The sequence below is a fragment of the Elephantulus edwardii genome, unplaced genomic scaffold (assembly GCF_000299155.1).
Source record: "Elephantulus edwardii isolate Elephantulus edwardi_28Jun2011 unplaced genomic scaffold, EleEdw1.0 scaffold00080, whole genome shotgun sequence".
In the NCBI taxonomy this organism is placed as follows: domain Eukaryota; kingdom Metazoa; phylum Chordata; class Mammalia; order Macroscelidea; family Macroscelididae; genus Elephantulus; species Elephantulus edwardii.
In genome coordinates, this window is record NW_006399830.1 from 6,816,102 (window position 1) to 6,834,942 (window position 18,841).

At 50.2% G+C, this 18,841-nt stretch overlaps 1 protein-coding gene across 1 annotated transcript in view; it reads left to right on the forward strand.

The window, feature by feature from the left end:
- The window catches only part of TYW1 (tRNA-yW synthesizing protein 1 homolog (S. cerevisiae)), a 100,182-nt gene that overhangs the window by 9,570 nt on the left and 71,771 nt on the right, over window positions 1-18,841 (forward strand). Inside the window, exons 6-9 of the mRNA XM_006889778.1 lie at window positions 92-418; window positions 2,206-2,307; window positions 13,191-13,341; window positions 17,888-17,916. Coding sequence (XP_006889840.1) covers window positions 92-418; window positions 2,206-2,307; window positions 13,191-13,341; window positions 17,888-17,916 — 609 coding nt within the window. The remainder of the gene's footprint in view (window positions 1-91; window positions 419-2,205; window positions 2,308-13,190; window positions 13,342-17,887; window positions 17,917-18,841) is intronic.

Here is an 18,841-nt window from a genome sequence, read left to right on the forward strand (position 1 = left end):
TACCGCCTCCCTCCTCGGCACCCCAGGCTTGTGCAGGGACAGACGGGACCCTTTGATGTGACACACTGTGCTTTGTCTCCTCTGCTTACAGGTTGGCAAAAATGTGGACAAGTGGCTTTGGCAGCTCGGTGCCCATCGTGTGCTGGCCCGAGGGGAGGGGGACTGCGACGTGGTCAGGAGCAGGCATGGCAGCATCGAGGCCGACTTCGGTGCGTGGAGGACACGGCTCCTCGCCCGGCTCCAGGAGCTCCGGCGGGGGGAGAAGAAACCGGCCGACGGGGACTCCAAGAAGGGGCGCTGTGCTCCCGGCCAGCACTGCTCAGAGCAGCGGCAGGACTCACCCCCCAGAGGCACCGAGGTCAGTGGCCCTCCTCCTTCCTGCTCCCTGTCCTCGGTGGAGACATTGAATTTGACCTCTGTCCTGAGAAACCATTACTTCGGGGCCTTTGGAGTCAGGCCGGATGGTGTGGCTGCTTCCTGCCGCTCTTCTCCCACCTTCCCCGGTGGCGTGTCTTCTAACACCTCTCCTGATCCCATCTCACTTAAGCACTGTCATTAGCCCCTCAGCCTCTCCCTGTGCAGACGCTGCGCTTTGGTCCCTTCTGATTGATAGTTTAAGGAGTGTGCCCCTCCCTGTGGTGGTGGTCACCGTGCAGGTCTGCCTGGGAATTTGGCTGAGAGTTGGGCCATGGGGGGGAAACGACGTTTCTGGAGGGGTTCTCATCTTTGTTCTGGATGTGTACGAGGTTGGGAGGTGCTTAGCTGGCAGGGATTTTCTGTTGAAGCCCAGCTGAGGGACCTGTGAGGGCACCTCCATGGACCTGCTCATGGCCCGTCGTCCGGGTGTCAGGCCGAGAAGTCCGCTCATTTACTGGCAGCAGAAGGCCCCCTCCTTCCCCCGGTGAGCCGGCTCCCGCACAGCCCAGCGCCTCTCTCATGGTTACAGCCTTGGCTTCAGCCAAGTACCACCTGGGCAGGGCCAGGACTAGCCTCTGGGGGTGCTGTTCTGATCTGTGAGCACTGTATATGGCTTCCTGTCCTATATTCTGGGAGCCCTGGTGGTGCGGAGGCTAAGCGCTCTGGCTGGAAACTGGAAGGTCCTCAGTTCAGACCCACCACCTGCTCCACGGGAGAAGGACACAGCGGCCGTTTCGTGCCCGGTGGAGTGCCCGCCTTTGTCCTGTAGGCCGCTGTGTGTCGGCTTCAGCTCGCTGGCAGTCGCTTTGTTTTCTCATAAGCTGTTCTCCAGCCCTCAGGGCCGGTGCAGAGGATTTGTGCCCTTACTGTTCCCTGAAGGGTTAGAGGTTCACGGCCACCCAGAGATGTCTGGAAGGAAATGTCTGGCCATCTGCACGTGCACAGTCGGCCGCTGGAGTCAGTGAGTGTGCAGTGCGGCTCTGCGGGGAGTGGACGTGGTGGCGCCTGTTCTGTTTGGTGCTGTGTTCTGAAGCTTAGTGCCGGCATTTCTTTTGCCGTTAGTGTTACCCCACCTTACCAGTGAGTGCCCGTTATGTACAGTGAACAGCTTGGGGCCGGCTGTGCCCTTCGCCGCCTCAGCTTCTCAGGAAGGCCCTGTTTGGACTTGCCGTCTCCTCTGTGCTGTTTGAGCGTCTCTAGCCCTAGTCCTCATCTGTAAGATGTATCCAAACGTAAAAAGGGCAGCGGTGAGTCGATTCCTGAGCAAACCTGCTTGAGCAGGCTGAGCAGCCTGCAGGGGGTCCAGGGCTGTAAATCTTCACAGAAGCGGACTGTCTCCTACACCTTCCTTCTGTGGATGGGATGGTGGCGTCAAACAGCTGACCTTTTTGTTGGCGGGTGAGGATTTAATCGCCGTGCCACGCAGCTCCTGGGCTCCTGTGCTGACCATGTCTGCCTCTTCAGTCTGGTGAGGGAGTGTGGAGCGAGTGGATCAGGACACTTGGTGCTGAGCACACTGTGACTGTCCCACGATGACAGCTCGTCCCCTGTCCACCTCCTTGTCCTTCTCCTGACCCTTCACTGTCGTGAGGATGGAGGGAGGCTCGCCATCCTCTCTCTGACTTCCTCTCAGTGAGCAGGCTGTGGCCGCCTGGGGAAGGAGGGTTGAGAAGACTGCTGTGCTCGAGGTTGGGCCTTTTGTGAATAAGTTAGAAGGCGCCCGTGGGAGGGAGCGCAGGAAACTCTCTGGCGTCTGCTAAGAGTGTGACCGAGGCCTCTCTGTTCCAGGAGGAGGCGCTGGAGAGCAGCAGTGAGGACGAGCGAGGCCTGGATGCCGTCGTTGACGTTGAAGATCTCGGCAGCATCGTGGGCCGTGTGAAGAAGCGGAAGGTACCGACGTCTGGGCACAAAGGGGGCTAACATCTAGTGTTCCGTAATGACTGTCCGGCCACTGGAGCGGCTGTTCTCTAGAGAAGCAGAGCCAGTGGAACTTTCCTGTGTTTGGGTGTATATGTGTGTACAGTGCGACTTTGTCTCTCTTACTTGGGCTTGTTGGGTGAACCAGTCCTGGGGGAGAGACATCATGCTGGGAATGGCAGACGGACAGCGAAAAAGGAGGACCCTCAGCGAGATGGGCTGACAGAGTGACTGTCACACTGAGGTCGAGTGTGGCGGAGGTGGTGACAGTGGTCAGGGTAGGCAGGGCTCAGATCTATTGTTCATAGGCTTGACTCGATGGTACCTAACAATAACGTGTGTGCACACGTGCATGCGCGTATGCATGCGTGTACGCTAATGTTGTTTGATTTGTCTTTCTTACTAATGGTTCATGATTATACAGCCATAGAAACCCACTGGAGGGCTCTGTGATCTGGAAACGACCTGGTGGCGGTGGGCTGGCTTTGGGGTTTTGCCGTGGTATAGTAAAAAGTGTACACATGTGTGCAGTGTGTGTCACACATGTTCAGTCTGAATCTTCGGGAAACCCCACGGCCTTCAAGTCGGTTCCACCTCATAGTACCCAGGCCTGGAGTGGAGCTGCCGGGCGGTTTCTCAGGCCGCCCACCTTTACAGGGGGAGGCGGCCTCATCTTTCTCCTGCTAAACAGCTGGTGGGTTTGAACTACAAGCCTCTTGATTAGCATCCCAGTTTTTGAACCACTGCACCACCAAGACTCCTTAATCAAGGAAACTGAGACCGGTTCAGTAAGTGAGACATTCTGTGAAGCAGTGGCTCTTAAGGAAATATTCAAATAATCTTCATTTGTAAAAATGTCTTGAGATAGATGCCAGTGACTGGGATTCTGTCCAATAATTCATGAGAAAGCGTATCTTTGCATAGATGGCTGCGTGTTTCCCAGGACAAGATATGGTATTTTAAGCTATATTCGGAGTGGAAAGAAAAAAGACAGCTAGCTACTGAATTAACCAGGCTCCCAGGGACCCTGCAGAGCAGAGAACAAAGAAATGCCCCTTAAGGCTTCCAAGGCTGTAATCTTTGTTTTGTCTTGAAGTATGCTTTTATTTTATATTGGTTTGCATACAGAATTTGTATACATTTTGTTTCTTCATAGGCATTGTGTTTCCCATATTCCTTTATTCACATTGTTTCATATGCTCCTTACTATACATTGTGGTCTCTTGAGTCTGTAATCTTCATAAAGCACACTGTGGCAGGGGAGCTCTGGTGGCCTAGTGGCAAAGAGCTGCAACTACAATCCCAGAGCCGCACGGTTCGAATCCACCAGGTGCTCTGCCGGGGAAGGAGGGACAGTCTCCTCCTGTACCAGTCAGATCTGATTTGACAGTACACGCACACAAAAATAATAAAATTAAAAAAAAAAATTCTAAAAAAAAAAAAAAAGCACACTGTGGCATCTTTTCTTGCAGGGTATCTGGTGGATTCAGACATCTAGTCTTTCACTTAGCACCCCAAATGCTTAATCTACTGCTCCGACAAGTTCAAGGCGATTTGTAGGAAGATCAATGGATTTCTTCGCTTTTCCTCGTTATGGGCCGCTAGAGGGCGCTGTAGAAAAGCACGGAGCACAATTTTGGACATCCATGTAAATTAGGTTTTGAAAGGAAATAATTTTTGGCCTTCTTGAACATGAAGCGGCTGGCTTGTGATAATTCAGTTACCTCTGAAGGTCTCATGTAATTTCTTACCAGATCATCAGATCTTGTGAGAAAAGGATGTGTCTTTCCCCCTTTATTTATTTATTTTTTTTTCATTATTTAGAGAATACTTTATTAGTTTCTGTAATCAAACCCATGTAGATAAGACCTTACATATTTAATACAGTGCATTACCCCTGTACAAATGGAAAAAAAAATTCAACATTTCTAGACCAATATGGCTGTTAATTTCTGTGCAATGCCAACTCAACACGGTACAACGTGAGCAAACACGGCCCTGAGTTTTGTTCTCGTCATTGTTAGGTTACAGGTTACGGCAGAGCCTCCAGCGATGTCAGCTGTGTTCATTCTGCATCAGGTGTATCTGTCAGGCTCGGGGACGGGAGTCCTCACTGCTCCTTTGTCATCTGATGCTGACATTGTCCCCGAGCTGCTGCCCGCCCGATTGTGTGATAGCTGTCACTCTGCGGCAGCTCCCTTGTTCCTGCGGAGCGAGGCAGGCCACGAGAGCGTCAGTTCTAGAACTGGACCGGTGCTCGCAGAGCAGGGCCTCGTGAGCAGTGCTGGTGTGCAGGGAGGGCGCTCCGGTGTCCTAGTCCACGGGGAGTCCCACTGGCTCACTCCGGGCTGGTTCTGGTCCGCCAGCCGCTTCGTGGGGGGAAGGGGAGCGTCCCCTCCTAGGGGATTTACAGCCTCTGGAACCTGCTGCTGGCCGAGCTGTGGGTTCACTCCGTCTCCACAGCAGTGGGTTTCATGGCTGGGAGGAGCTGTGGTGGGTCAGTGGTTCATAAACCCACCTGCCAGTTGGAAGGCCAGTGGTTCAAACCCACCAGCCGTTCTGTGTAGAAACATGTGCCAGTCTGCTTCTGTAAAGATTGACGGCCACGGGAACCCAGCGGGGGAACTTGACCCTCTCTGGCAGGGGCACTCTGTGTCACGATCACCTCGACAGCGCTGACTTTTCTGTTCAGCATGAACTAGAAGGAGCCCTGGTAGCACCCAGCTGGTAACACTAAGGTTGACAGTTTGAACCCACCAGCCACTTTGCCATTGAGTCAGAGTCGACTGGCGGCTGACTCTCCCGTGGGTTTCTGACGTTATAATCTCTTCCGTCTTTCTCTCAGATAGCAGCTGGTGGATTTGAACCACCAGACAGGCCTGGCCATTAGGTTGTTGTGTGCTGTTGAGTGAGAACCGACACAAGGCTGAGCCTCCAGAGGGTTTTTAGAGGCAGTAAATTCCATGGGAGGAGATTGCCCGTCCTTCTCCTGTGGAGAGCAGCTGGTGGATTAGAACCGCGTGCCTTTGGGATTGCAGAGCAGCCTCTTACCACCAGGCCCCCAGAGGCCTTTGGGCTAACCGTGCTCTGTGGGCTGTGATATGTGAGGTCTCTGTAAAGATTATGGCCTTGGAAGTCCTGGGGGGACAGCGGGGCTCTTCTGCTCTGTCCTGCGCAGCTGCTCTAAGTTAGAATTGATCTGATGACAAGGACTTGGGTTTTTTAACCTAGATGGGGCCTAGTTGAAAAAATGAGCTCTCTGTGGGCAAGTTATTTAATTCTGCTTGAGTTTTCTTATCAGTAAAGTGGTGGATGTTGAGAGTCACTGTGTTACACGGTTCCTATGGAGTCAAGCTGTCAGTGTTAAACCTTTATTTTTCTGTATGTAGTTGTTGCTTATAATGGTTGTGTTACTGTTGTGTGCTGCGTGTGGATTCTGACTGAGGACTGTAGGGTTGAGCAGAATTGCCTGATGTGGTTTCTGAGGCTGCCACCTTTATGTGGGCATCTCGACAAGTCTCTTCTCCAGCAGAGTTGCGGTTGGGTTCAAACTGCCAACCTTCCTGCCAGCGGCTGAGTGCTGATCGCGCTGTTAGTATCTAGACTGTGTTCTAGTGGGGTCGATTGGTCCCAACCACGATTCCACCATGGTGTGTGCCTCCTTCCCTCTGTAGTAGAGCAGTCGTTACAGGGCCGGAGGTTTTGAAGACTGGGACTGATGCCCAAGAGAGGGAGCCCCTTGAGGAGATGGACTGACAGGACTTTTCTCCAGGTGTAGATTGCCAGGCCTTTCTTCCGAGGCACCTGTGAGTTATCTTGAACTGCCATCCTTTCAGTTAGCGGCTGACTGTGTTGACTGCACCCTATAAGGACTCCTGGGACCGTCTTGAGAAACTGGGAATTACAGCAGGGCCCCGAGGGGCTCCTGATGCCGTGTGATGGGGGAAGCTTTGTCCTGAACATGGACTGAATGGAGGTGCGGGCTGGTGTGGGGACAGTGTCAGTGGAAGGTCCAGGCGTAACCCGCCGATGACATCAAGTCCATTCCGAGGCATGGCCGCTGTGTGGACAGAGAAGAGCGGCCAGCTGAGTTTTCCCAGGAGGCGCCTCTGTATGGACGCGGGCTGCTTTGTCTGTCTCTTGCAGAGTGGCTGGTGGGTTCCAGCTGCCAACTTTGAATTTAGCAGCCAAGCGTTTTCATGGCTCTGCCGCCAGGGCTCCTACCAGCCTTTACCTCAGCTCTGGAATGTCTGCACTGTTGTACTCTCCTGTGAGCTCTGGTGGTTCAGTGGCAAGGAATTGTGCTGCCAACCCAAAGGCACACGGTTTGACTCTCCCAGCTGCTCTGCAGAGAAAGAACAGCCTCCTTCTGTGTGACTCTCTACCTCTGAAGCCCGTCAGAGGGTCAGTTAGGAGGTCGTTCCAACTCAGTGGGACATAGCAACAGCATTGCTTTCTCTGTTTTCTCATCTTACAGGACAGGAGACAGGCTGAGCCCGGTTAAACGGATTAAGACTGAGTTCAAGCCCAGAGCCCTTTGTTCTGGGTGCCTCCCCTGTGGTGCCTCCCAGGGGATGCATGGACCCCGGAAGGGACAGGAATAAGGAGTCACGAAGGGCCCGGGACTCTCAGGTTCTTCCTGTCTGTTGTGCTTGGCTGCCACCTTTTCTTATTCTCCTGCAGTCGTCTCCTGACTTTGCCAGAGACACCCCACGACCTGCTCTGGAAACACGCATGCTATAATGGCACCATCGTTGGTTTTAGAAAGAAATGGCAAATGCCAGCTAATTCCTCACCAGAGGAACATTTCGGTTATTTCCATTTGCCAGCTATTTAAATGACAAAAGACTTCATTCTAGATCTGATTAGAGACTTACATAGGACTATTGTGGACAACCATTGGGGTGTCAGAACCCTTGAAAATTGGCTTTTCTAGCCATTGCTTTAGCCCTCAGTGGGGGGTGTGACCTACAGCTCCCTTAATTACAGGCTTGCAGATCATCAACAGCCTAGGACCAGTTTAAAAGAGCACTTTCCACACTCTGAAAAAATGGTGATGGAGAGAGGGTGAAGAGACTGTGGCAAGGTGTTACCAGGGGAGCCTGGAGATGGAGCCACAGTTGAAGGTTTTACTCACTGGTTATTGAAGGAAAAGCTGACTCGTGACTGCTCTGAGATGAAGTTTGCTGGGTGACTGAGGAAACCAGAGGCTTCTGCACTTGTGCTGCTGAACTGAGCCCGAGACTCACTGGTTGGCTGAGAAGCTGTCGTTCACTGACTGAGGAGTCGTGTCTTGCTGTTAATTGAGACTAAACCTTTGCACTGTGTGATATTCTTTGCCTCCCCTACTCCCCAGCCTATTTCACTAATAAACCCCACAGCTATGAGTAAACTCTGTGAGTGAACACTGGACCCAGTGATTGATTGAAATCGGTGGCGGAGCATGTGGGGCAGCATGGCTGACCGTGGAGCTGTGTGTGTGGTGCTGTGGATATCATTGATGGGGAACGTTCCCCTTAATGGAGGGAGCAGAGGTCAGACTCGGGCACCCTCATGTGGCTCCTGTTCCTTAAACAACCATGGGACAAGTTCTCCTTCTAGGACTGTGTCTTGGGTTGGAGTCTTTTGGAGAAATGCAAGGGCGTCCCTTCTTCCCGAGACTCCCTGTGACTTGCCCACGGCCTGTGTTGTGGGGACACCGAGCAGTGAGTGCAGGAATTGTTTCCTTCAATCAGACCCCGTCAAGCCGCTTGACAGCTCTTTATCCGTATGTTTGAGAATGTCGGCAGTTCTACGGAGAAGGAGCTCTGGTGCTGCAGTGCACGAAGCTCTCATGGTGAGGTTGACGGTTTGAACCCACCATCCTCTCCATGGAGAAAGGATGGGGCCATCTGCTTCTGTAAAGATTACCGCTGTGCAGACCTCTGGGACAGCTCCGCTCTGTCCTGTAGGGTTGGCAAGAGGCAGTATCACCACCATTGACCGTGGCGTGGGGAGAGATGGGGGTCTGTGCACTGGTGACTTTACACCCTGGTTTCTACACATGCCTTCTACATTTTACAGTTGACAAATTGAGCTCTCAGTGTTAGGTGCCATCAAGTTGATTTTGACTCTATAGTGACCCACGTGACGGAGTAGAACTACCGTTGGATTGACTAGGCTGTAATCTTCATGGAATCAGATTCCCAGGGTTTTCTCCTCGGGAGCCTCTGGTGGGTTTGAACTGCTAACCATTCTGTTAGTGGCTGAACACTGAGCCGTTAGCACCACTGAAAACTCAACACTCAATGCCGTTGAATCAAAACTGACTCAGGTCCACCACTGGGTTTCCAGGCCTGTAAGCTCAGGAGATTGCCTGTCTTTATCCCTGTGAGATGCTGGTGGATTCTAACTGCCTGCCTTTGGGTGGATGGCGCAGCTCCTTACCCACTGGGCCACCAGAGCTCCCTGGCTGAACAGCAGTGGGTTTCAAATATAGCTTCCTACTAGTTGAGAGGCGTTTGTTCATTTGGGAACCTTCATGAATATGGTCTCTCAACAACCTCAAGCGTCGGTATCCAGGCTTCTTTCTGCATGAGTTGAGAAGGCAGATAGTAAATGTGGATCAATAAAACAAACAGACCTGCACAAACAATGTAGCCAGGCTAACAGGAGCGCCGTTTTTCAGGAGAATGTATGCTTTGGTGATGAACAGCTTGTTTGTTAGAGAGCACATCACACTGTCACCTCGTCCTTCATCCCAGGCAGGATTGGAGCGGGCCAGTGGTTTCCAGGGCGAGGCTGACAGTGCAGCAGGTTTGCAGGTTCCTGGGGTGAGGCTGTGGCAGTGAAATACCTTATTAAGTAAAGAAAACTGGTGCCACTTCCCAGAAGACTCACACCGATTTTGTTTCCTTGGCTGCAGTAGTTCCCAAAGCAGGTCACCAGGGCTTTCTTCCGCCTTGCTGCTGGCTGGGTTTAAACAGGAGCACTGCTGATGACAAACAGCTTGCACCCCCAGGGGTCATGGTCTTGTGACTGTCCTGAACGACTGGAAAAATACATATGTCTTCAATGGTGGTTGTGTTGTTATATGCTGGTAGACAGCTGTCTGCACCCAGGAGATTAGAATTTGAATGTGGCTTTATCTTTCTTCAGGAAATGAAGTTGCTCCTGCCTAGAGGAGATAGGACCAGCTGCCTGGAGGGAAGGGACAGTGAAGGTCACTTTGTCCTGGGCCCTCTGGACCTTTCGTCAGAGCCCGACTCTCTCTGTGCCTTGTGACTTAGTGATGGACTCTGGGGCGTTTTATGATGATGGACAGGACGGCGTCCAGGGCCAGCCCTCGCATGGGTGGTGTTCTTGAGGGGCCGGACATGCTGTTTAACACAGCAGGCGGGGCTGGGGCTGGGGCTGGGCCAGGCTGAGGGGCCGGCATTCAGATGGGGCCCAGCCATGTGTCTGTTGTTGAAAGATCCCTAGTAATATAATGGGTTAAGTATTGCACTGCTAATGACTGGTTGCACCCACCAACCTGTCTGCAGGAAAAAGATGGGCATTCTCCCCCTGTTCAGATTTACGGCCAGAAACCTGACGGGCCAGCTCTCTGTCTGTCCCACAGGGCTGCCGTGAGTCTGACCCCATTGTGGTTGGTTGTGTTTGGTTTTGATGGTGGCAGTGTGGCTGCATGCTGGCGAGGTGATTCTGACTCACAGTCATGTGACAGGGCCGTGGCGTCTCCTGGATGGTGGTCTTCCTGCAGGTAGATTGCCAGGCGTTTCTTGCTCAGAGTTGCTGATGGATTTGGCCTGCCATCGTTGGTCCTAGCAGCTGAGTGCTTAACCACTGCACTAGCAGGGGTCCTTGAATATCCTGTGGGTAAACTGAGGCATGCAGATGATGCTTCTGGGTGCTTACCACTGCACTGCCGGGCTTCCTCGCCTGTCCTGTGGGGTACACTCATGCATGCACATGATGCTCTGTGGCAACTGAGGTCTTCTTAATTAGGAGAGGAGACAAGGGAATTAGATGTACATCAATTCAGAGACTGATACTGAAACGGCCGCAGATCCCAGGGTGGTTCATTGGGCTTCTCCCTGAAACTCTCTTTTGCTTCCCAGCTCACATCTTCACTTTGTGGTAGGAAGTAACCCCAGCAACCTCTCTAAAGTGCTGAAGTGCAAAGATGTCAATCTGGAGACTAAGGTGTGCCTGATACAGGTCATGGTCTTTGCAGTCACTTGTTATGAATCAGAGAGTTGGACAATGACTGGGGTGATAGAAAGAGAATTGTTGCCTTTGAGCTGTGGTGCTGGAGAAGAGTATTGAATGTACCGTGGACAACGAACTAAGAAAACAAACAGGTTCGTCCTGGAGAGGGTGAAGCTGGGCTGCTCCTTAGAGGCGAGGATTCTGAAGCTTCGTCTGACATACCTTGGACATGTTGCACGGAGAAACCAGTCCTTGGAGAGGGATGTCATGCTTGGGAGGGTGGAGGGACAGTGCAGGAGAGGAAGACCTTCGATGAGATGGATCGAGTCAGTGACTGGGTTAATGGGGGTAGGTGTGTCGGAGATGGTGAGATTGGCACAGGATAGGTCAACGTTTAGGGCTGTCGTACCTAGGGTCACTGAGAGTCGCAGGTGACTCGACAGCATGTAAGAACAACAAACAACAACCCCAGAGACCAGGCCCACTGTCACTGAATTGAATCCAGCTCACGGCAACCCTGGAGGATGGAGCAGAACTGCCCAGGTTTCCACAGCTCTGAAGCTTTGCACATGGAACTGGGTGGTGCAGGGTATTAGGAGAAGGGCAGCTAACTGAAGGGTTGGTGGTTTGAACCCACCAGCAGCTCTGCTGGGGGAAGATGTGACGGTCTCTTCTCATTAAGATTTGTTGCCTTGGAAAACCGATGGAGGGTCTGAGTAGGCTGCATGGCAGTGAGCTTGACCTTCCAGAACCAGACAGACATGTCTTTTCCTGCAGACTGGGTGGTCAAGCACAGTGGTGTTTGGGTTAGCAGACCAGTGCTTAATCCACTGTGGCACCAGGGCTCCTTCTGACTTGAAATTGATTGAAAAAGGAGGGGGAAAGTCAGACGTTTCTTTCATTTTTAAATACTTGAGCAGAGCAGTGACTGGAACCTTCTTTTTATTTCTTCCCTACAATGCCAAGCATTGAACTCATTACCTCTGTAATAAAGAGCAGATGATTGATGTCTGTGTATGATTTTTCTCTGTTCCGTCTGGCGCGTGTGCGGGCAGGACTTTATCAGCAGCAGCCCAGCTTGTCCACAAGGCTGTGCGTTTCCACTCCGTTTAGTCACTTGGAAAGCAGACGTTCAGGGCAGGACTCAGTGTGGGCCTGCTTTCTCATGTGATACGCGTGACTTCAGAGTGCTTTTTCAGAGACTCCATTTCAGAAAGAGTTCGCGAAGTAGTGGAGAAGGCAGGAAAATTAGCCTTCAATTTCACTGATGCACGTTTTTTTAAAAAGTATTGTATTTTTAGGGCGTTATGTTTATCGTAGGAGTACGCAATGAGGGTTGCAGAGTGGATTATATTTGGGGTTGGGGGTGTGGTTGGGGGAGGTGCGGGGAGGGATTGTGTACCAATGAGGGAGTTTTTCTTTTGCTTTTCAAGGAGAGGAGCAAACGGGAGTGGGGGGTGGGGTGGGCGGGGAGAAGGGTGCAACAATGAATGAATGGAATTAAAAAAAAAGCCAAGAGTGAAATTATTTCATTATTATTTAAAATATCTATTCTGAATATAAATTAAATATTCAATGGGGAAAAAGATGTTTTTTTAGTATCTTGTGTTAAATGGAGATGGAACAATGTCATGAATCTTGATTTCGGGTGGCAGCTCCATCAGCCATTAACCGGTGGTTTTCATTGACCTTCCCTTGTCTCCCCTTCAGAGATCCCCTGCTGTAGGAATTATAGTGTGTTACACTCAGTTACTAACTAAAAGGTTAGCAGTTCAAATCCACCACCTGCAGCATGGGTGGAAGAAGGGCAGTTCCTTCCGTGTCTCAGTGTCCGAATCCTGATGGAAGGTGATGCACATGTCAGATCGACTCTGCAGCGGTGGGGGCGGGGGGTGCAGGCATAGGGTGGCACAGTGAGTTAAGCATGAAGCTTCTAAATGAAATGTCAGCAGTTCAGACCTTGCTCTTTGGAGACAGACAGGGCAGTTTGCTCCTGTACAGGGTCACAACCTCAGAAATCCCGGGAGGCAGTTCCCCAGTGTCTTGGAGCGTCACTCAGACAGAATGCACTGCACAGCAGTGGGTTGGGTTTGGGAGCCTCTGGGCGGTACAGATGGCTAATGTACCCAGGTGTCACCTGAAAGGTTAGAGGTCAGAGTGCTACCAGAGAGACCTGGGAGTGAAGAAAGCTCTGGTAGTCCATTTCTGGAAAGAATTAAACCGCCAGCCAAGTGCTGAAAGCCCTGTGGCGTTCAGTGCTGTTCCGACACACAAGGGGGTGCCATGAGCAGGAGGCGCCTCGCAGCCCCCGGCTTCGTAGTGAGAGGCATGTGCCTGACGCACTGCTCAGACAGGGAACCACTCGTGCTTCCACCTTGATCTGAAGGTTATCGCTGTACGTCTACTGAGGGGCCTTCGTGGGCTGGACAGCTGGGCATCGGACCAGACAGAGGGTCATCGGCCGTAGTGGTCAGGCTGCTGGTAAGGCCAGGACTGGAGAGTCTGAGAACTTACTAACAAGCTGAGTTAGGCAGTTGCCTGAGCTTCGACTGCTGAAAAGGTGGGGCCCCTGCACGAGGCGATGTGTGCTGGGCTGGAGTGTGTGCCTGTGTTGTTTTCACTGTGAGTCACCAACTTTGCCTCTCTTTTGTTTCCCTCCAACCCAGGGAGAAGAGGCGCAGTGGGCAGAGGAGAGTGGTGTGCTCCAGAGCTCCTGGAGGAAAGAAGGCAGCGAGCGAAGAGCCATGATAACGCCCGCGCTCCGGGAGGCTCTTACTAAACAAGGTGAGCGTCCTCACTCATTCCAGCTCAACGCCGGTGAGGACGAAGCTGACACCGAGCCCACTGCAGTCGAACCAGTTCAGACTCTGATGACCCGGCCTCCGCTTTCCTTGGCTGTACATCTGAATGGGGGGTAACTGCCCATCTTTCTCCGGCTGGTGGATTCGAACCGCCAGGCTTTGGGTTAGCATCCCAACACATTACACATTACACCACCAGGGCTTCCATTAATGAAGGGAGCATAGATGAGGCTTGTGAGGATGGCAGCACTCCTTTCTGTGGTCCGTCAGGGAAGCTGGCTCAGCAACCCCGAACAAGAGGAGAAGGAAAACGGGTCCATGGTGGCCCATTGGGTAAGCACTGGGCTGCTCGTGAGAGGATGCTATTGGAGCCCACCCAGCAGCTCCTCCAGGGAACGACCTAGCCGCCTGCTCCAGTAACCATATCAGCCTGTCGTCTGGTGTTAGCATGAGTCAGGATGGACAGATGGGCAGCCGGCAGCATCCTGTGTGTCGTTGGCTCAGCGCCTGGTCCAGTGACGGACGGAGTTCCCAGGTGTCTGCTGCCTGCACCTGGAAATCGTCTGTCTTCTTGGTCCATCGGGCGTTAGCAGTAGTGAAGCTCAAGTGTGCAAATGGGAAGTACTGTGACTGTTTGCTTTATGTTCCTGTCACTCTGTGTTAAGAGAAAACTACTAATGCCAAAATAGCTTGTAGGGTAATAAACCGTTTGGTGTTGAGCTGATTCCGACTCAGAGCTGACCCTCCAGTGGGATGTCGGGGGCTGTAAGTGGTGTGAGAGGGGAGTGCCCACCTTTCTTCCATGGAGCCAATGGTCGATGCAGCCACTAGAGAGAGAGGGGTGGCCTTGGGTGAGAAGTCTGTCTCCCAGTGGACTTTGCTCCCAGAGCTCCACATTTCCCTAGGTGTCAGAATTCTTAGTACTTACTTTCTGGTTGTTCCACTTTTATTAATCTAGCTTCCCTGCCAACCTCTCCCCCAGACCATCTCATCTTTGGTTTAGGGAAAATGTTAACGATTCAGTTTCACAGATGATTTTGAAAAAGAACTCAGTACTCACTGCCTGTCTGTGATTTGGCTAAAGGATGATGTCCACGATGTTCTTTGTGCTGTGTTTAACGCTGTCGGAGGATGACAGTCTCAGGGTATCCTCTGGCCTCTTAACAGCCCACTTATTAAGTCTGGTCTTTTTAAAGAAGCTTTGAGTTTTGTTCTGCATTTCTCTGCCCTTCTATCTAAGACCTCTGCTGTGTTCCTGGTCAGAATCGTCAGTGATGAGAGCTGGGAATCCCCTGGTTCTTCTGGTCTCAGAGTTGATGAGGCCGTAGTGTTTTTCCTTCCCAGGGTGCTATCCCCCAGGAAGGTTAGGGAGCACACACGAGGTCTCTGTGAGTTGGGGTCCGTCTGAGGGCTGCGTTGGCTTCTGGGTTCTGATAGGCTTCAGTCGTCTGCCAGTAGTTTTCTGTTTGTCTCCCTGTTCTTTGAGTTCCCCACCCCCCAGTTCCTCAGTCTTCTTTTAGACTTCCTGAATTATCAGGTGGTTCTGTTTGCTGGCCTTTGTGACTCACCATCTGACTCCCTCACAGTTGGGTGATTGCACCGTGTTCTGTGCTGGATCTCTCCACTGCTTCATGGTTCCGAGGGGTTGTTCAGCACTTGACGCATCGTAGAATCTCACGGTCACACACTGCTGTTTTTCTCCTCTCAACTTGTGCACAGTTGTTAAGACATTTTGCTTTTAAGTATTTATAAACCCTGTACTCCGTTATTATTATATCTGTTTAAGCAGCCAATTAGGTATTAAATGCTTAAGTCATTCTAGAAGAATCTGAAATCTTTACCCACATAGTTATAATTTTGGTGCTTTTCATTTCTTTGTGGAGATCCATATTCTATCTGGTATCTTTTCCTTCTGCCTAAAAGATTTCTTTTACCATTTCTGTGTCAAGAGCTGGGGATGTAATTCATAGGGGTTGTGACGCCAACCCAAAGGGGGTGTGTGTGTGTGTGATGGGTTTGTTGGTAATGCATTCTTTCAGCTCTTATGTTTCTTTCATTTAATTTCATTCCAGCTTTTGTATTTTTGAGAAAGACTTTGTTTTTAAAAAATACTTTGCTGATGAGAATGTGCATAGTAAGACATCACCAGCTCTCCACCTTGTCTGTGCGTCGGTTCAGTGACATCGATTACGACCTTGGAGCCCTCTGTCTTTGTTCTCACTCTGCTTTCTTTTTTTAAATTTATTTTATTTTTTTCCCTCTGCTTTCTGAGTTGCTCCTCCTTCGTTAGCATAATCTGACTGTCTTCCAAGGTTCCGAGATAACCGCTTTCTGGTTCTCATCAGTTTTGTCCTTTATATGTAGTTCATAAAAGAGCATCCTAAAAAAAGATGGACTTCAACGTCAAGCAGATGGATTGACTCAGTGAGTGTAGCAACGGGCTCATATGTGTTAGAGATTGTGAAAGGACACAGGACAGGACACAGGTCAGATCTGCTGTTCACAGGGTCACTGTCAGTGATACTAGCCTCAGTCAGTGGTTCCCAACATTAGTAACAATGGAGAGACGATGAGATGAAGGGGATAAAATCCTAGATCAATAGTAATTCATTGTATAAAACACAGTGTTTAAAATTTGATTTCTGAAACCATGTACATGAGAGAAACAGTGTATATAAAAAGTACAGAATATAAAAACAAAACACAACACACATAAAAGACAGACTTTGTTTACTCATTAAAGGAAATAGTTGTTTGGTTTTAAGAAGACCTTAGAATATTTTTGGTGTAAGGTGTACAGATGATCTCAGGGCAGTAGTTTTGAGGGCTCACCCCGCCTCGGGGGCTCGAGGAAGTCTGGATCCCATGTCTGCTTCAGTTTTGAAAGGTGTGCTTTGCTGGGTGTGGAACTGCAGGTGGACACCCTTTCCCCTTTGCCAGCTCTGAGGACACTTCTCTGCTGGCTCCCGCCTGTGCTGCTGCTTCTGCTGAGAACTCAGTGCCCCGCCTCCTGTCTGTTCCTTTGTCACTTTTTCCACCTCTAGTTACTCTTAAAATTTTCTTTCTTTAATACTGGTTTTGAGAAGTTTAATAATAAAGAATTTTGGTATTATTTTTTCTCATGCTTTTTGAACTTGAGTTTCTGGTACTTGTGGATATATTAAACTTTTTAAAAAGAAAATTTGGACAAATTTTGGCCATTATTGCTTCAAACAAGGAGCCTTTATGGAGTGATTTAGTACTTTGTTGCTCACCAAAAGCTTGGTGGTTTGTACCCACCTTGCTGTGTGTGGGAAAGGCCTGCGATGTGCTTCTGGGAAGATTCTCAGCCTAGGGGGTCCTACGGGGCTGAACTCTGCCCTGAAGGCTTCCTGTGAGCTGGGCTTGACTTGAGCGCACCTACCAAAGAACAAGCTGCTTTGCTTCAAACACCTTCTCTGTTACCCTTTATCTCCTCTTCCTCAGAGACTCTGATTACGTATTAACACACAGTGAGAGCCCCTGTGAGCTGGAATCAGCCTGATGGCTAGTAACTAGCGATACTGAACATCTCTCATGGCTTGTTGGCCATTAAGACTTCTCTTTGTGGTGAACTTGCCGTTCATGTTCTGTACCCTTTAAAAAAAATGGGTTGGTCTTTCTGTTGTTAAGATGTAGAACTCTTAGATAGTAAATATTTATTGGATAACAGTTGCTCCATGGGACAAAGATGACGGACTCATCATGTGTGATTTACAGCCCCTGAAAAACCCCCCGGAGGGAGGGCCAGCTGTGAGTTGCTTCCGAATCAAAGGCAATGAGTGAGTTTTATAGGACATCCTGTTGTCTTGAAAATGTTCTCCCAACTGTAGCTTGTCTGGTCACCTTTTTAAAGTTTGTTTTCAACAAAGTGCTTTGTTGAACGTCTTTGGCTGCCTCCGCCTTGTTTGTTGGGGATCTTTCAAATGCTTATTATCTGTATCTGACACCAGCTTTTCAGGTGGATCCTAGCCTGTCTTCAGGTAACTAAGCAGTGCTTTCGAGAAAAGACAGGAGCCCTGTAACGTTGCCACTGTTGTTGTTGTTAGGTGCCATCAAGTCGTAGACGGCTCAAAGTGACCCTATGAACGAAAGACCTGAGCACTGTTCATAGAGTTTCTGGAGGCAAGCTATTCTGGAAGCGGATGCCACTCCTGCTTCCAAGCTTGTTTTAATTGGGGAGCTCCACCAAACGCTGTCCACCCTGGGTGACCATTATCGCATTTGGCACATCAGTGTCACAGTGTTTAGCATCACAGCAACCACGAGTTACCCCTGTACAGCAAATGGACAGACCAGTGCTGTAATTGTAATCTGGGTTGACACTATTCCATTAATCATCACACTGTGACTGGGAGTTCTTGGCAGCCCCTGATCCTCTTACATCCTCATCCCACCCGGATCCTCTTACATCCTCATCCCACCTGGTGTCTCCTTCTGCCTCATTGGTCTGGCACGAGTCTTTTCTGTGCAGAGACGCCTGCTGATTTGTGGTTTATCACTTGAGGCTGCCTGAGAAACTATTAAATGCTTCCTGAAATCAGAGCATTCTTCCTGTGAGCTCTGCTACTTTGTTACAAATGGAAGTGAGGTAGTGACCCTGACCTGCCTTCTTCCATGCTTCTCACATCTTTTGTGGCTCCACATATTTTTAAAAAAATTAACTCATTTTTTTTCAGCGGAAGTTGACATATCATGTTAGTTTTTCATCCAACCATTCATATACATTTTCTTTGTAAAAGTAATTATAGTTGATTAATGTACTTATTTAGCTGCAATGTCTCATTAGCCCTTGTTGTAATGTGCCTTTCCCATCACTCAGTTTATTTATTTTAATGCTCCTCTCCATCCAGTCCCATCCCTTATAAACATCCGAGAAGGATTCTCTGTGTGTAAACATTTCCTTAGCTTTTTATAATAGTGGCCTTATACCACACTTGTCCTATTGGGATTGACTTATGTCACTCAGCATACTTTCCTCTAGATTTGCCCGTGTTGTGCCATGTGTAACAAGTTTCTTAGTGATGCCACTTGCTTTTGCCATTCTTATAAATCCTCCAGGAGCTCATGGGGCGTGTTGAGTTCTGTTGTTGGGCGGGGCGCTGGGCCTCTGTGCTGGGCCGGGCCTGAGTGAGCTGTGAGGTGCTGAGGGAGTAGAGCCACCTCCGGTGACTTCCGATCAGCTCTTGTGTCTGTGCGTCTGAGTCCATGTTGGTAGAAGCATACGCATTTTCAGTTGTTTTCTCAGCCAGTGAACGACGTGTAGTGTTATCTGTCAGGGGGTGGTTGACTGCCATTGTGTAAGCAGAGAAGAGTGATGATGTTAAAGTTCTAAAGTGACCTTCCGCTGTGAAGCTTTGAAAGGCCCTGTGCTGGTGTAGTGTAGTATGGGTGTATTGCTAACCAGAGCTCATTGGTTTGAATCCACCAGCTGCTCTATGGGGGAGGGAGGGGCAGTCCCCCATAAAGATTTAAAGCCTTGAAAACCAGAAGGGTGG